Source organism: Nomia melanderi, chromosome 10 (genome assembly GCF_051020985.1).
Source record: "Nomia melanderi isolate GNS246 chromosome 10, iyNomMela1, whole genome shotgun sequence".
Lineage (NCBI taxonomy): Eukaryota > Metazoa > Arthropoda > Insecta > Hymenoptera > Halictidae > Nomia > Nomia melanderi.
The window spans coordinates 1,200,420-1,217,839 of NC_135008.1; the positions used below are offsets into that span (position 1 = coordinate 1,200,420).

General features: G+C 45.5%; 1 protein-coding gene across 2 annotated transcripts; it reads left to right on the forward strand.

Annotated features, from left to right (window-relative positions):
* Positions 1–261: 261 nt before the first annotated feature.
* Positions 262–16,150, forward strand: LOC116434675 (cilia- and flagella-associated protein 58). 2 transcript variants are annotated; one of them, XM_076371367.1, is made up of 10 exons: positions 262–605; positions 2,014–2,142; positions 2,535–2,767; positions 6,393–6,669; positions 8,923–9,155; positions 10,697–11,108; positions 12,975–13,245; positions 13,901–14,415; positions 14,930–15,154; positions 15,681–16,150. In XM_076371367.1, the coding sequence occupies exons 2-10, from the start codon at positions 2,026–2,028 to the stop codon at positions 15,951–15,953; spliced, it is 2,556 nt and encodes an 851-aa protein (XP_076227482.1). In that variant the 5' UTR covers positions 262–605; positions 2,014–2,025; the 3' UTR covers positions 15,954–16,150. The 2 variants fall into 2 exon arrangements, with proteins under 2 accessions (XP_076227482.1, XP_076227483.1); XM_076371368.1 differs by lacking the exon at positions 262–605 and having other exon boundaries at positions 2,007–2,142.
* Positions 16,151–17,420: the final 1,270 nt, after the last annotated feature.

Sequence of the window (17,420 nt, forward strand, 5' to 3'; positions counted from 1 at the left end):
CCCGACGAACCCTATAAGAACCCCTTCGCTTCTTGTATATTCATGTCTCCCGTGTAATCCGTATCGGTCCCCAGTCTCCCATGAATGCACACTCGGTCGACTTGCCGCGTTTCGCAAACGACGAAAGTTTTTCGATCACAAAGGACTTGGTATCGCGCGAAAGTGGTCGGATCCGAGGGGATGAACGCGAGAAACTGAGGCGCAGGATCGAACGGTGATAACGGGGTCGTTGATACGGACTCAATCTCGGCGGAGATCCTCGAAGGAAGAGGGAGACGGGGGAGAGGAGAGCGTACGCTCGTTTTTCCCTCGCGGGGGCGAGGAGGATCGCAGTTTATTAGGGGTTGCTCCGTTAGGCGGGCCGCGGGAGTTGCAGAAAAATTGCTCGTAAATTTCATGGACCCTTATCGGGGTGGCGAACGCGATTAATATCGCGGCGCGGCTGGGCGGCCGGATCATCGTGAAAAATCGGGGTGGCGAGGGATGACCTGTCAGCGTGCCGGAACAACGTGTTTCAGGACGAGGGGAGCGAGATCAGCGAGGCCGCCTCGGAGGGTAGCTCGGCCAGCAGCACCTTCTGCGCCCTGGAGAAGGATTATTCGAAGGTGAGGACCGGCATCGGTAAATGATTCTCGTTAGGGAGTGATTCAGGGGATGTACAGGGTGTTTCAGAGTTAACTGCGGCTGTTATTGAAGGGTTTAGTGGAGATTGGCAGCGTAGTAACTGTTTTGGTGATTATTCAACCCTTTGCGCTCGGGAGTTTTTCAATAGAAATATTTTAACACTTTCTGATGAGATAGAATCGATATAACAAAGCTGTTTTATTTGAATATTTCTCAAAATGTTGCGTTATAGGAAATGTAATATTAAATATAAAATTTTATAGTTTTACTGTATGGAATCAAGTGGCGAGTGAGAGTCACCCCTCGAGTGCAAAGGGTTAATGGAATGTGATTGTTATGCAATTATTGTTTTCCTTGATGCAATTAATAAACAAAAGTTATCGAGATTTAAAGATTTCTCGGTGAACTGTTCAATAGCAGCAATTGCGGTCTTGAGGAACGATATCATCTTGAATGATGTAATCTGACCGCTGTTCCTCGGAACTAATGGAAAGCTTAGTTTTTAAAGAAAGTAATATCGTACAGATTGCGGAGCTGTTGAGAGAATGGAGGGAATACTGCGACTAGAGGACCGACATCTAATTTTCCGCGGAACAGTAGCGGCGAAACTAACGAGAAGGAGGGCTCGTGACGTTCGGGTCAAGGATTTAGCTCAGATTTTGCATATAGATAGCGGCACGCCGTGCTGTAACAAGGTGTTAAGCGTGTAGGGCGCATTTATAATTTCGTGGGAGAATCGAGTTTAAAGTATAGGACAACTTACATGCAAAATTTGAACTGAATCGCCGACCCGATTGCCGTACAAGTTCTAACTAGTTATGATTTGTTTCTTCTGTCTTCGAAATTTCTACTATTACCGGAGGATAAAGTTTTAACTCAAGAACTCCGACGATCTTGATACTATCTCGATTAACGAGGACGTCGAAATTTTGTCGATCACTCATCATTATTCACTTCAAAAGGATATTCAGTATAATTAAACAATTCAATGTTCTCCGATTAATTTAGATATTCCTAATCTGTAATTTTCCAATTATTCTAATTACGTTTCATCAACACTAGGTTCACGGTTCATTCTACACTTGATTCTGTAAAAAGTTTATAAGAAAATATACACCATCGTATTTATTTTCTCTTATTTAATTGTTCGTTTCGTCGAAGTTCAGCCGCGGTTCGACGACTGATTCCATTAAATGATTCTCGATAATGATTCTCCTTCCGTGGCAAGTGTCTTCCATTTTTCCGCCTCGCCGGTGCTGCGTCTTCGTCGCGAGGCAATAAATAGTTTAGCAATTAAAGGAAGTTCCGTCGGCTCGCCGGACTTCGAAAACTTCATTTATTAATTAACGGTATCGGGTGACTCGGCAGTCGATCATCTCGTTCTTCCAGGTTCTGAGGGACATGAAAAGCAACGAGGCGTTGGCTGCTTATTTCAACGAGTACACCAGACTGTTCGAGTCCCTGTACAAAGCGCATCGGGTGGAAAAGGAGCTGTTGGAGAAATGTGACACGCTGCAGGTACAATTAACGCGCGTCTCGATTCATTTGTATCCTGCTCCTTCGTAGATTCCGCGTGAAATGTGTCCTTAATGTTGGATTTATCTGTACACTCGTTACATAAAGATACAAAACGAATAAATTAATAATACACGAATGTACCAACGAATTAGGGTGTCAAGCTTAACCCTAGAACTAAAGAAACTTTCCAATTGAAAACAGTCATGAAAACTGACTATAGCAACAGAAGTAATTAATAATAGTGTAACTTAACGATGGTACTAAATTGTTAGTAATTCATCATTCTAACAGCATAATTATAATTCGCCCTTGTCACGAAGCAGTAGATAATATTATACGAGATCCTGAAAGTTCCTACATTAAATTTCTACGAAGACCGATCGAAATTTCAGGCCCAGGTCGAAGAGAACGAGGAGGCGGTGGACGAGTTCACGAGGACGATCTCCAGCAACAACGAGGAGATAGAGAAGCTGAAGCTGGAGATCGTGGACGCGATCAAGCGGGCGGACGCCGCGCACACGCGCGAATTGAACGCACAGGAGGTGATTGAGAACCTGCGGCTGAACGTGACGCAGCTGAATCAGGAGATCCAGCAAAAGAATAGGCAGCTCGCTGCCAGCGAAGAGTAAGTTCCCCGTGGAAAGGTAACGTCCTCGAAGAATTTTCGACTTTCGGAAGACAGTGATAAAATCCAAATCAACATGATTCCACTTTTATTGTCCAGAAATCTTGCAACTAAACTGAACACCTTAGATACAGCACACTAGCAGGATGCTGTGTAAACAATCTTTCATTCCATAGAATACTTTATTATATAACTTCAGAATTATTTCACTCGTTTGTCTAAGTCAGAAAGCCTTTCATTTCACAGCTCTGAATATCCCATACTCATTTCAGAAGCGAAAACATGGATTTTCCCAATTCTTCTTTTCCGAACTTAATTGCATTGTCTTCCGAGCGAATTTCATTGAAATAAAAGAAGCTTGTTCAAGACTCGACCCGGTAGAACGGGCTCCGCGAAATCCCGAATTTTTCCGTTCCCCGAGCCCGAGTTAATTAAATACGCGACACATTTACGGATTAGCGGAGCATCCTTTGCGAGCGCGGCCCGGATCAAACGATTCGAGGATTCCGTTGGGAATCCTTCAAAGCCACAATTCCCTGTCGCGTGGCTGGAACTCCGGAGTGTTTTCGAGCGGCCGGGGGATTTCATTTCCATCAAAGGCGCCTGGATCTTCGGATTAATTCGGTTCGATGTTATCGGTGGCTCGCCGGACGTGAGCATGCATCCCTCCGATCCGCGAATAAAACCCTGACAGCCCTCGGTAACGCGCGCCACTCTTTCACACGTTTTTGTCTGGGTATTCAACCTCTTAACCCTTTGCACTTCGAACTTCTCTCGCAGTTTCTTTTAGCTCGTGTTATTAGAACTCTGTATTAGAAACGTTTCATTTGAAACGCACTTTGAAAAATAGTTTGCTAGGTAACGTTAGTTAGGTAAAAGATCTCTTTTTATTAACCCTTAATGGTTGTAAGTCACCTCGCGTGGCAACAGTACTATCACCATAGTTCGCACAATTGAACCATGATTATTTGGAAACATTTCTATTTTATAAATAATACTTGTGGCGACATTCAGCTAGACGAGCCTGCAATAATAATGCAATTCCTGCAGAGATACAGATGAAATTTTCTTAGATTGAATTAAGAAATCTCACATGCATCGAGGAAGAGAACCATTTTCTTTCAATATTTCGTACGTTGATGCACTGTACAAAGTTTAATATTAAATATCAAACTTTACAGTTCTGCTGTGTGAAATCATTTGATCAGAGGCGCGTCACCGCGTTAACATGTGATTCCATAATAAAAGTAATCCATACAACACGCGAGCACCACAATTTCAATCGCGGATGTTTCACCGATACGAAGCGTTCGTATTCAAAGATCGAAAGATCTCGCGCGTTGCATTAAAGGGGTGGCGGCGGATTTCCGGCGAAGAATACGTATCTCCTTCGCGTTCGAAAAGCTGTCAGTTCGTAGACGACGTTCTACGTTATCAGGGTAAACGACGTCGTCATCGGTGCGCTGTTCGTGTGTGTGCACCGTGATCCCATTGGAGGTACAAGGATGTCCGGAGTGTAATCCTCGCAGGAGGAGAGCAGCGCGTCTCCGTTTAGTCAACACGATCGGGCCGCAATTCCGTTCTAACGTTGATCGCAGCTTGCGCCCTGGTAGCTCATAAAGATGTTGCGCTTCGTTTCCCCCCGGGCTCGCCGCGACAAAGGACCGCCGCCGGCTGCCTTCGGCGTCCGTGCAACGACACGCCGCGGAATCCATTAAAACACAAGGCGGATCCCGTTGCTCGGCCGAACCTCCGCAATTGCGTTAAAATGGCGTCTCCGTTTCTTAACGCCCTGTCGCGCGGCAGCTTATTAACCGTTTGCACTCGGAAGTTTTTCGTTAGAAATATTTTAACATCTGATGAGATAAAGACATTTTGTGAAACTAACTTGAAGAGAAATAACATGCATTGAGGAACAAAGCTATTTTATTTCAATATTTCTCAAATTGATGTGTTGTGTAAGGTATGGTATTAAATATCAAATTTTATAGTTTTACAGTGTGAAATCAGGTGGTGAGTGAGAGTTAACCCTTTGCGGACGAAGTTTCTTTGGAGTATACAGAACCTTCTGCGGATTTCAAGTTACACAATCGGATGGTTAACCCTTTGAACTCTGTAGGCTCCAATATTGCACCAGTTATAATACTAAATTGATGAAAGTTTGATGTCGGCAAACGGTTGATCCTTTGTCGACGAAGATTCGAAGCATAGAAAATCTTCAGAGATGAATTATATATCGGTAGCTTAAACAATAGTGATCTGTTGTTTGAGTAATTAAATCATTTGCTTCAGGTTAGTCCTCGAAATATGAACGTTTCACTTCATTGTAATATCGACGTCCGTTCGCGAAGGGTTAATTAACGGATCTTAGCAAGTATTCGAGACATCGAGAGAACGATTGTTTCTATTTTAGCAGTGACCTTAATTGCGAGAATCGCAGTGTAACGCTTGCAGCGAGGATAGTCACTTGGAATGTTATAAGTAGATTAAACTTCTAATTGCTGTCGGAAATGGCGACTGCGAAATCTTTTACGAAATCCTTAGCTGTTAAGCATTGGCCTCTTTGGACGTTCTGTTCCCTGCATTTACGTTTAAAGATTGAAGTTCGCCGCTGCGACTTTTTTCTGTTCATCCCCAGGCTTCTGGGCTGAATTTTGAAGGACCGAAGTTTCTTATGAATTTCCTGCGCGCCCGTGGAACGGGGCCGTAGCACAGAATCAATGTGGACCTTTAGGGAAATTTTCTCGCTTTTACATACGCTATCCTCAAATCTTCCGAGCCACGGACGCGTTAAATATGCAGCCGTGTTCCTCGGCTTTGAATACGCAACAACCTTGCACTCCCGTCTCTTTAAACTCGACTGTTTAGCGTGCTTTCGAGGCGACAGTAACATTTTCGCCCGCGATTCCTTGCTTCAAATATGTAAGAGAACGGCGCGTCACTTCCGAATTCAGTTGAAGGCCGACCGATCAATTGGTTTAACGCTAGATTACCAGACAGTGTTAATTTTTATATTAAGATTCTTATTTCGCCATAATTTAGATAAAAAAGGCGCTTTCGTGGGAAATTTCGAAGTAAATTCTTGCATTTAATTAACACTAGATTACCAGACAAGTCAAAATGCGACTTCGAGATTCTTATTTCGCCATAATTTAGGTGACAAAGACGCCTTCGTGAGAAATTTCAAAGTAAATTCTTGCATTCGTGCGAGTGCATAAGCCCTTCGAATTAGCTTTCCTAATTTTCATAACAAATTAATAGCTCAGTAGTTTCAGTCTTATAGAATTGAAGCAAGTCTCATACAAAATCAAGTATATATTTAACATCCACGAGACGTCGGTACGTTACTCTACTAATAAATTATCAATTCAATTTCTAATTGAAAACGCAGTTCGACAGTTCAATAGCTGCAAATAATATTGCCATCCGCGCACCAATCTTCGTTCGAAGAAATAAAGCCGAAGGACCAGCTTCGTTAGAAGGAATAAAATCGGAATTTATGCACAACAGCGATATTAAGCTGGCCGTATTTCATTCGAGGAAACAAAGGCACTCCGTGTAGCGCGTAGCCGCCTTAAAACTCTTTCTGTCGGCCAGAAATTCAGTAATCCGCCGTAATTTATAGCGTGAGCGCGACGAAGCAGAAGGAGAACCTGATGAAGGAGAAGGAGAAGCTGACGAGCGAGATGGATACGCTCAGGCAGCGTCTGAAGAACGTGTCGCTCTACACGGACGAACTGGAGGCGAGGAACGTCGAGTGCGAACAGCAGATCACCGAAATGAGGGAGAACATCGACACGCAGCTCAGCGAGATCTCGAAAGAGCGGAGGGCGAGGCAGAGGGCGGAGGACGAGCTGCACCAGCTGCAGGAGGAGCTCGCCGCGACGACCAACGATCTCGAGGTGAGCGGATCATAAATAAGTTTCAGGCTCGTCACGGTGCAAACGCCGGCTTAATGTACAGCCTAATCGCAACGGACGTGACTTTACAAGCGAACCATGGGATCCGATCCCTTCCCTCGTTGCACGTTACTTTTCATCTCGCGTAATATTTATGAGTAACTCGTACATCGATGATGATCGCGAGACACGAAGCGTCTCTTGTGGCTGTGTCGAAGTTGTTCTTACTATTTCTTACGAAGGTAGACTAGTTTTCTATAGTCTTATGTAGTTTCGTGTGGTTTTATATGGTTTTATATAGTTTTATATTGTATTTCACCTTTTTATATTGTTTTAAACAGTTTTATATTAGAATTTCAGCTGCATGGGAAGCTTGAATTCGATTGTTTGATCGGATAGCTTTAGGGTTGATTTGATGAATATTAACCCTTTGCACTCGAAAGTTTTTCATTAGAAATATCCAACATTTTCCAGCGAGATATAGACGATATTGTTTGAAACATTTGCGTGAATCATTTGCATCCCCTAATATCTGGACCAAGAGTCCTGCGACACGCGACGTAAGACTATGCCGACATCTTGGATTTGGAACAGGGAATTACAGACCTGCTTTACCGATAGCTGACAACCCCTTTCGTTCGACAGATAAATTTCGATCCTCCATTTTGTAATTTTTTCATGTGTAAGAACATTGATGTACCTTCTTATATACTTTCAGAATAATTACCTTGTTTCTTTAACTTTTTGAAAAATTTGTTAAGCTAGTGTAATAGGTTAATGATGTTTACAGATGTTCCCGGCGTTCGCATTTTAATTATAAAACAACGCAGAACCATCAGCATTTTTAATCGGATCGCATAAAATCGAAGTCTAATGAAACCGTGACCCGATTGAGATCGAAAAAGTCTCCCGCGCGTGCTCGGCGAGTTATTCCAGCGATTTTGTTTAAAATTCAATTGTTTCGGCCAATTATCGCGGATACACTCGGACGCGGCGAAAATTCGCGGACTGTTCGATTTTCCGGGGAATTCCGGGTTCCTCGGAGGCATCGTATCCGCGGAATGCGTTGCGTTCCCCATTTTCAGCAAGATTCAATGCTGCCGGACACGAATTGCTCGGATTCAAATCCGCAAGCCACGTTTGCACAATGCGCCGGCTTCGGGCTTGTTTGTTTTGTAAACAGCGAGATTCGGGGAGCGTCCCGCGATTAACGCGAGCAGGTCGTTATAATAAAACAGTGCCCGGCGCACAATTGTACTGTCAGCTACTTATCTGAGGAAAGTTTAGGTGACTGCTTAAAATGGCCTCATGAATGTTCGCCGCCAGTTTATTCCGTGCAAACCAGCCAACTTAATGAACACGTCAAAGCAAATAAGTATTTACGTTTCGCAGCAGCTTCGCGGGAGACTTAAAATTCTCCGTGGAAATTCTATAACTTCGGTGTTCCCTTACTTTTTAATATTTTCTGTTCGTACACCCGTTATTGTAATTTAGAATATCTTCTATTTATATATTCTGTATAATACGTTCCATGATACTTCCTATTTATACGTTCTATAAGATTTCTATTTTCCACGAGCAACATTTCCTTCAGCGATAACTCGGCAAAATTACTTTCAATCCGTTCCGAGTTCCCTCGAACTCTCTCGGAATTCTGTTCAGCTTTTTCCGAATTTTCCCGGAATTTCCGTCCGCATTTCTTCGGAATTCTTTCCGCTCGGAAGAGCGTGCGGCTCGAGGAACAGAGTATCAGCCTCGAGGTTGCATCACGGGAATCGACGGAATCGCTCGATGACGTTCAAGTGTGTATGGAAAAGTTCAATAAGTTTCCCCGAACGGTAATAGAAACGAAACGACGCCGCGATAGCGGGTCCCGTCGCGGAATTCCAAGGAACGGAATTTGGACCGCTCGAATGGGAAGTTTCATCGCGGAAGCTTATCGAGCAGTTTTACGAGAATGGATGTCATAGACGTCATGAAAGTGAATTGACAGTTTGAAGACAATTTATGAGCACTCTTTGTTCGGAAACGTTGGTTGGATTTGCTTCTGCTCTTTGGACCTTACGAACCACGTTTTTATGTATGTGCTTGATGATTGCTGTTCAATGATGAATGTCAGAGACGTCTAATATTTCTGTCATCTGATACTAACACCTAATATATTAATCGATTCTCGAAGTATCTCGTGTATCTTTATTTCTAGAAACTAACGCGAACGTCGAATGAATTTTAGTCTTAATGTATCTACGTCTGCAGACCGCGCATGCAACAATAAAAGAAGCGAACGCCATCATTGCTAAGCTGGAAGGTTCTCTGAAGGAGCATCGCATGTCCGCGGACAAAACGCAAAAAGAAATGAACAAGCTGATGGTGAAGAAGATGAACCTACAGACGGACTACGACAACGCGACCGTGCAGATCGAGAACTTGGACAAGGAAGTCGCCGAGAAGGACAAGCAGCTGAAAGAAACGAAACAGATGATAAACAGGTGAGTCGTAATTACAGATCGGAAAGTTCTCCGACGATCTAACACCAAGATCAATCTCGTTGCTCGTTAAAATCATTTCGAGAAAACATGAATCCTCTTAATTTTTCTTCTCTGCACTGAACTGCATTCTATAAACAGAAATCGCTAACAAGGACAATATTTCATTGAAACTCAGCACGGCTCGATGACATTTCTGTCAAACCATATTAGAAATGTTCGCGCAGTGTCAGGATATTACAAGGCAAAGGGTTAACATCGTTTTCCCTGAATTCTTTACGTGCCACAGGTCCTGCCGCGATTTCTTTCCGCGATCACGAAAGTAGGAAACGTTAAATCCGGTTTACGAGTGCTCCGGTGCGTCGGAGAGCCGGCGGCCATCGTAAATGCGTTCCATTAAATGGCGCTTAGACGCCGGCAGCGCGGGATTTTATGGCGGCCGGCGGACGACTCCGCAAATGGCGGCCGATCGGCTTTAATTAAGCATTCGTCCGCGGCGAGCGAAACAACGCGGCGCGAAGGCGTATATCAGCGCGCGGGGCCGGCGTTATTTCAATTTCCGCCGATAAAGTATCGTACGCGACGGGAATATAATCGATCGGACCAGCCGGAGTAACGCGAGAAACATTATTCCGCGCCGGGCACCGGTGAATTGCGCGCGGCGATCGCCGGCCCGGCCCCCGGCCGACCGACGAAATTTATTTTCCATTAAATTTTGCATTACAATGCGTCGATACCCGCGTCCCCGTATAATTGCTATGCAAATCGTCGTATATTTCTCCGGGGACAAGCTCGAGGAAATATGACCGGCCCGGCGAAACTTTCGCGGGTTATTTTTGCGGACGCGTTGACGAGGCGGATCCTATCCCGACCGCGCGGGAATATAGGCTAGAGCTTTTCCCCGCCGCGATAAAGAACGGCCGATGTTAATGGCGTTTCGTAAATCCTTCGGCGCACCGAGCGGCACCTTTAATCTTCGTCGGCGGCGGAGGACCGACGCGGGTCAATTGAGAATTAGAAAAGGGTGGTGCTCGTGAGAGTAAGCTCGTTCTTCTCTTTTAAACGTTTCCAGTTTCCCGGAGCCCATCGGTTAATTAGCTTCTTCTGAATATTCAGTCGTATCGTTAGCTTCTACGTTCGAAACAAAGCTTATTACACGTTGATCCTTATAAAAAATTGTGTACAATGAACTAACCGAGTTACAACTAATACGTGAATACATAAATTCCTCTTTCAAATTCTGACCCAACCCTTCGCAGACAAGAATGTTCTAAACTTGGCAAACATTTTTCCTGAAAAAGCTGAGTTCCATCGAAGATACTAATCTCGCGATTCGAATAAGTAAATGATCGATTTGCCTTCGAATTCAGATATCAAAGTCGCTACGGCGATCGACCGCAGAGGGTCGAATCGCGTTAGACTTTCGGACTTCGCTCGAACTGGTCGTTTCCGAGCGATCAAGATCAGACTTATCCGGACCGCGATTGCAAATATTCCGGAATTCCCCGCGAAACCCAGTGAGTTCCAGCGAGATCTCGTCGCAGATTGAAGGCGGAAGTGACGCGGAACAGAAGCGAGAAGGATTTGGCGGTGAAGCGCGCCCAGAAGTTCGAGAGCGAGCGGTCGAGCTTCGAGCAGCAGCTCCGGCAGGCGGTCGCGAGCACGCGGAACCGCGAGCACGAGCTGTTCACGCTGCGCAAGCAGCAGACGGACAAGCAGCAACAGGTCGAGGTCCTGCTGCGCGAGAAGAACATCCTGGCGCGGACCAAGGAGACCCTCGGCGATCACATCAAGAAGCAGGAGCACGAGATCACGGTCTGCGAGTACAGCAGGCGGAAGATCGAGTACGAGCTCGACAGCGTGACGCAGAACGTCGCCGCGGTGCAGAAACAAATGTCCGCGGTCGAGAAGGAGAGGGATAAAAATAATCTGATCGCACAGGACCTGGCGCAACAGGTAAGATTTCGACGTGGCTCTCGATTTTTAATCGACGGCTCGCCGCTCCGACGAGCCACGGGAATTGGGGCGAGGAGGAGCAATCTGATCCTTCGAACTATTTCGTGAATTACTCGACTGATTTCGATTCGCTGGGACTTATATCGACTCTGGATTCGTTCGGTGTGTTGACAGTGTTATATAATGACGAGTGATGAAGATTTCGGGATTAGTTTGCTCTCATATAACGAAATTATAGTTTTACACGCGATATTAACCACTCGCGCTAGAAATAAATTCAGAAATTTGTCAAAGTCTCTGCAAATTCTTCTGCATCAATGATCAATCAAAGTCGATCAAATTATAATTCAAAGTAATCGAGTAACGCTCGTTGCAAAGAACGTCGCAAAACATCGCGAGGGAAATGAGAATACAGTCATCGGTCGATTCACAAACGCAGAAACTTGAAAACTGACCGATCGGATTAGCGTTCGCCAGAATCCTCGCGCGAGGCGTGTAACGGATTAACATTTGGAGCAGCGGTATCGATCGCGGGGCGAACGTATAAATGAGCAGTGAAATCTTAATGCACACTACCGCTGCTCTGTCGCTCCGTATGCAAACCGTGGCCTTAGGATAACGCCGCCGCCGCCGCCGCGGAATCGGGAAGTGGTAACAGTCGGTGTGTACTCGGACATGAAGCACGTTACACTGACGGATTTACGGTCCGGCGTCCAGCAGGAAGCGAAGGTAAACGTAGGGTCAGTCGTTCATTTTAGGTTTGCTCGGGTCCAGACCCAACGTCACGGTGTCAGAAGATTTGCGACCGTGTCCGTCCCACGACTCGCAATTGAAACCTTCCTACGATCCTGCGGGGCTCCTGGTTTCCATTTTCGAGATGTAACTCGCTCCCGTGTCCGTACATCATCCACGGGGTTCCAGTTGATCTCGAAAAGTTTCACGAAGATACACCTCGCTATTCACACTCCTATTCTCTTCGCTTCGCTGCTCCCTTTGTTAATCCTCGAAATTTCATTGGGAAATCAAAACCTGAAACGTATTCGGAGAGGATTTCAGTTGATACGTAGGATAATTTGGTGTTTAGTTGGAATAATGATGAAACGAGGTAGAATATTATGGATAAAATGAATTTTTGTTGCATTCCCTTGAGGACTCTGTAATATTACGATATCTTTGAAATGCATTTGAGAAAATAGTTAGAGAGCGTGTAAACGATTCTTCTTACTAATAATATTGAAAGTAACGTAATATAATCTACTCGAAGAATATCTTCAAAGAATCGCACCTGTGAAGGAAACTGATGTCGAGTCACTTGTGTTAATACTGGAGGACTATCAGTATTATCATCCAGAGTAGTATTTTACCAGAAGAAAATTGTCCACCGGACACTCGAGAATTTTCAACAGATCTTCACATGGTTCGAGGAATCCAAGGCAAAGTTCCCGGATAGCATTCGAAGCAGGAACTTGTAATCCCCGATGGCGTTTCGCGAAACTTCATCAAATCTCGACTGCGACAACGGGAACGTGTAATCGCGTCTATTTATTCCGCCAAGGGACCGCGCGACCCGTAATCTCCGCGTATGGAAATCGAACTCGGGGATTCGGCTGTTGCTTTTGCGGTCTGCTCGATCGAGACCGAGTGCTCCGTTGCGTTAACCCTTGGGGATCCTACATCCGGTCGGAATTGTAGTCGTGTTTCGAGTTCTTTGCATCAGACATCGATAAACTGAACTCAGAATACGATTGAATTGTTCGAAAAAGGTGAACGCGTCGAGTAAAATGCAATGGAGCGCGGTAGTACACGGTAGAACGTAGTGTAGAATAAAAGAACCGAATGTTCCGGTGACGTTGAACGTGTTAACAGGTTGAGAACTATCTGAGCGAGGTCAAGCTGAAGCAGGTCGAGATCTCGACGTACAAGAGACGCTTGGTGGAAGCGGAGACGAAGTACCGGCAGCAGCAAAACTTGTTCGAGTCGGTGCGGACGGAGAGGAACTCCCTAAACAAGAATCTAACGGAAGCACACGACGAGATACAGGAGTTGAAGAACAAGCTGAAGGTGCTCAGCCACCAGACCGAGCAGCTCAAGGAGGACATCGTGGCTAAGGAGGCCGGTTTGATCAAAGAAGAGTTCCGTAAGCGGTTTCTATTGTCACGCGTTTCACTGTCTGATAAATCGATGGGAGTTCGAATACGTTGATAGATCGATTGATCTGCAAACTGATGAATTCGAAGTAGACTAACCAAGCTTGCCGATTTCTGGGAAGTTCTCCGGATATACGGCCATTTTAGGTCTCAGTCACTGGCCATATATCCGGACGCTGGCGCAGGGATTGAAAGAGAATAACTGTTTGGAATCGTTATGTATCGGTTCCGACTGAAACAATTATGGCAGCGGTTTCGAACCTTTGTGCTATACCTGCTTAAGCAACAATACATAACATTTTCTAACTAGACAAAGACAAAGAAAGAATTCAAAGAGAAATCACAGGTAAATTGAGAAACAAAGCTTTTCCCAATATTTCGCGCACCGATTATTCATAGTTCAATATTAAATATTAAATTTTCTAATTCTACTGCGTCAAATCAACTGCTAACCGAGAGTCACCTCGAGTGCAAAGGGTTAAAAATTCCGGCGCCAGGTTGGAAACCGCGGAACTCCGTAGAACCGAGATAAAGTCCGGATTTCGGTTCCGGGCGACTGTTTCAAGGATCGAGACCGATACCGTAACGATTTCCAACCCCCGCGCTACCGTGCTTAGTCTGGAAGGCTGATCGGTGGTCCCGCAGTTCGCGGCAAGGTGGAGAAGGAGAAGGAGGGCCTGAAGGTGGAGCTGGAGGCCAGCCGCAAGGAGGTGTCCGAGCTGAGGCGCGAGATCGAGGAGATGCGGCAGGAGGAGAAGAGCCTGAGGCAGGTGATCCAGCGGGCGGAGGCGGACATCGGCCGCCACGTGAAGGACATCGACAACGTCATGAACGAGAGGGACATCCTGGGCACGCAGCTGGTCAGGAGGAACGACGAGCTCAGCCTGCAGTACAGCAGGATCAAGGTGTTGCACGGCACGCTGCAGCGCGGCGAGGTGCAGTACAATCAGAGGCTGGAGGACATCCGGCTGCTGAAGCTCGAGGTGCAGAACCTGAGGACCGAGAAGGCGCTGCTCGCTAAGAACATCGCGAACATGAGCGACCTGCGCCAGGAGGCGTTCCGATTGAACAGGGACCTCACCAGGGAGAGGCTGAAGGTGATGGCGCTCGAGGAGGAGGTCCAGACGCCGTTGAACATTCACAGGTGGAGGAAGCTCGAGGTGCTTTTTTGTTTAATATTTGTATGTTGGTTGTGGATGTTGATTATTGGAGTCTTTGAGTTGAGTTTCGTTTTTTTCTGGCTGTGAATATTTCTGTGATTGTGGATTTGAGGTTAGAGCTTGATTTTAAATTAGGTTTAGTACTTTTAGGATTCTAAATGCGAAGCTTTGTAGCTTCTGTGATCTGTTTTCTTCTGGCTGTGAACATTTCTGCGATAGTGGATTTGAGAAGTTTATGAGTTGGTAGCTTGTAGGAGTGTAGGTACGAAAGTTTTGTAGGTTCTACGATTCTGAACGCAACTTCTGGAAATCTAAGTGCAACTTTACTGCTACTGTGATTCTAAGCGCAAGTTTACTACTTGTAGGATTCTGAGGACGAAAGCTTTGTAGTTTCTGTGATTCTAAGTGTAATAACTTGACAGCTTTTACGATTCTGAATACAAAACTACTACGATTTCTTTAGTACTACGATTCTGAATGTAGCATCCTTATTTTTAAACGATATTTCATCTAGGGATCCGATCCGGCTACGTACGAACTGGTGAGGAAAGTTCAGATCCTCCAGAAACGCGTGCTGAAGATGGCTTCCGAATTGATCGACAAGGAGAAGAAGATCAGGGATACAGAGAAATTGTACATGAATCTCCGTGAGATTCTGTCGAAGCATCCCGGGCCGCATGTGATGATCGCTTTGAACAAGACGCAGAAAGCGTTGCGGGAGAGGGGGCAGAAGACTAAGGTAACTGACTACCACAGGGAGTCAATGACAACATGCATCACACTTCATTAATATAAAATACTAATAGAATATTTCAAGCGACGCAAGAGATCACAAAGCATTACTAAAACCTATTACCGAAAATCCCCAAAAACCTTCAATCAGAAACTGAAATTCCACTTTCCTCGAACACTATCCGAAAACAGAATCAACAGAAAGCAAACTCCCACAAACATCCACAATCTATCCTCTCGACAAAGGTCCTCAGCATCGAAAACAAGGGAAAAACACAGGGGGTAGAGCAAAAAGCCTTGAAAATTCTATTCCTCCGAGTACACCGAAGTGGTTGAAAATTCGTCTCGCGTAGGGTTGAACCGCCCGCTGGGACTGCTAACTAGACAGCGCGAAGGCGGGCCGCACGTATCGTCCTTTTTTAAACATTCACGACCCGCGCCGGGACCCAGGGTCGGCCTGTATATTTCAATGTTAACGAAATTCCGCGATGCACGCGAGCCGCGATCAATGATTCAGCGATTCGATTTCTCAGTGTCTGCTGGCGGAGGTGAGCATGTACGAGCTGCAGATCGGGGAATACCGGCTCGGCATGGACAGGATGAACACGGAGCTGGCCGAGCTCAAGAAGAAATACTACGCGCAGAAGAGGCTGCTCCAGAAGACGAGGGAGTCGCGATCGAAATCGTTCGCCGGGCCCTCGCTGCCGGCCATCGGCCATGGCGCGAAGAGGTTCTGCGGTGGGGGCTACAAAATGGCCGCTCCGACGCCTAGGAACTGTTTCACCGCGGACGACGCTTGTAGATAACTCGATCTACCGCTGGAGATCGAGACGATCGCGAAACTTTACGCGATGTACGTATGCCTCGATTTTTCGAGGTATATTGACTAAAATCGCTGACTATAATGATATTGAACTGTACTTTCTCTTTCGAGTCAATCTGTCGAGTGAATACAGTTAATCAGTATAAGCTATGTATTACGGAAACTGAGGAAACGTTTGGAAACGTAGGAAATATATTGGTTTTGATCTATATCTATTTATTCTGGTATTCCTCACTTCTCGGTTCTGCGTTGCAATACCGTATAATTCTCCGTTATAACAATACTTCTTACAATAATTCTAGTTCCCTGTTCCTAATTGTATTCTTGAGACCTGACATTTCTATAAAGCGCAGTTTAGTGATCATTCTAACCGGCAGGAAACCGAGGAGCAGCAGTTAAGGGATCGATAGCGCGCCGAAATCGAGGACGATGTAGGTCGGAACCGTGCGCCGACAACAGTGATTCGGTATCAAATAGTTTTTCGTTCTCCTAACTGTTTCAGGGAGCGAAACCGATGTCATAACCGTTTTCCATTCCCGCCCGCTGGGATCCTCGGCGAAGGAAACTGGTACACGCTGTAACGAAAATACAACGGTGTGCTTTCCTGGATTTCTCTGTGTGCGCGCCGCCCTCCCGCCCCCGCCGCTCGAATCAATGTTTCCGCTCAGTCGTTCTTTTTTGCTCCCGGTGTTTGTAATGTCTGTCAATATTTGAGCCGAAGGGTTGGTCCGCCCCGCGAACGTGCCGCGCCGTTGATTCGCGGCTAACCTAGACGCGGGACGGATAATTTGTTTGACTTGCCGCCGCCGGTTTATTTTTTCTTTCTCCGTTTCTTTTTCTTTTGGCGGACCGCTCTGGGCTAAATGTCGAGTCGGCGAGATGATAGATGCTCTTCCCACGGAGTACGTGTTTACTCGTGAAGAATGCCGGACCAATTTGATCTTCAATCGTTTTCTATTGGCGACATTAGTCATTCTTGCAGATTTTCTACGCTGATTCCTCTCTAGATTCTTTGCAGCTCGTAGATCTAATGGAGTGTTCGATACATCGATGAAAAAATTAGTTTTTGATACTACCAGATGGGTCGAAATCATTCCTAGCGAAAAGATAACGGAAGCTTCTTTGGAAGATTAGTAGATCAACTGAAATTTCTATGCAAGAATTTGAATAAATCAATAGTCGGTTGTAGTGTCAAAGCTACTTGCTCAAGAAGTCATCCAAATTCGCGACGGACCAATTTCCTGCAAGTAAACTCCGTTTCTCTATTTCTTCTTCTTAACGAAAAATATGCAGAGTCATTAAAAAACCGTCATAATATCCCCACAACATAAACAAAACGTAGAAAAATACAATCGCAATATGTCTAGCGTTATACCTTACAACTTTTGTCCGAAGCTTTTGATTGTATCGCTCGTACCTCTTGAGTTATCGAATGTTCTCCATCAAACTG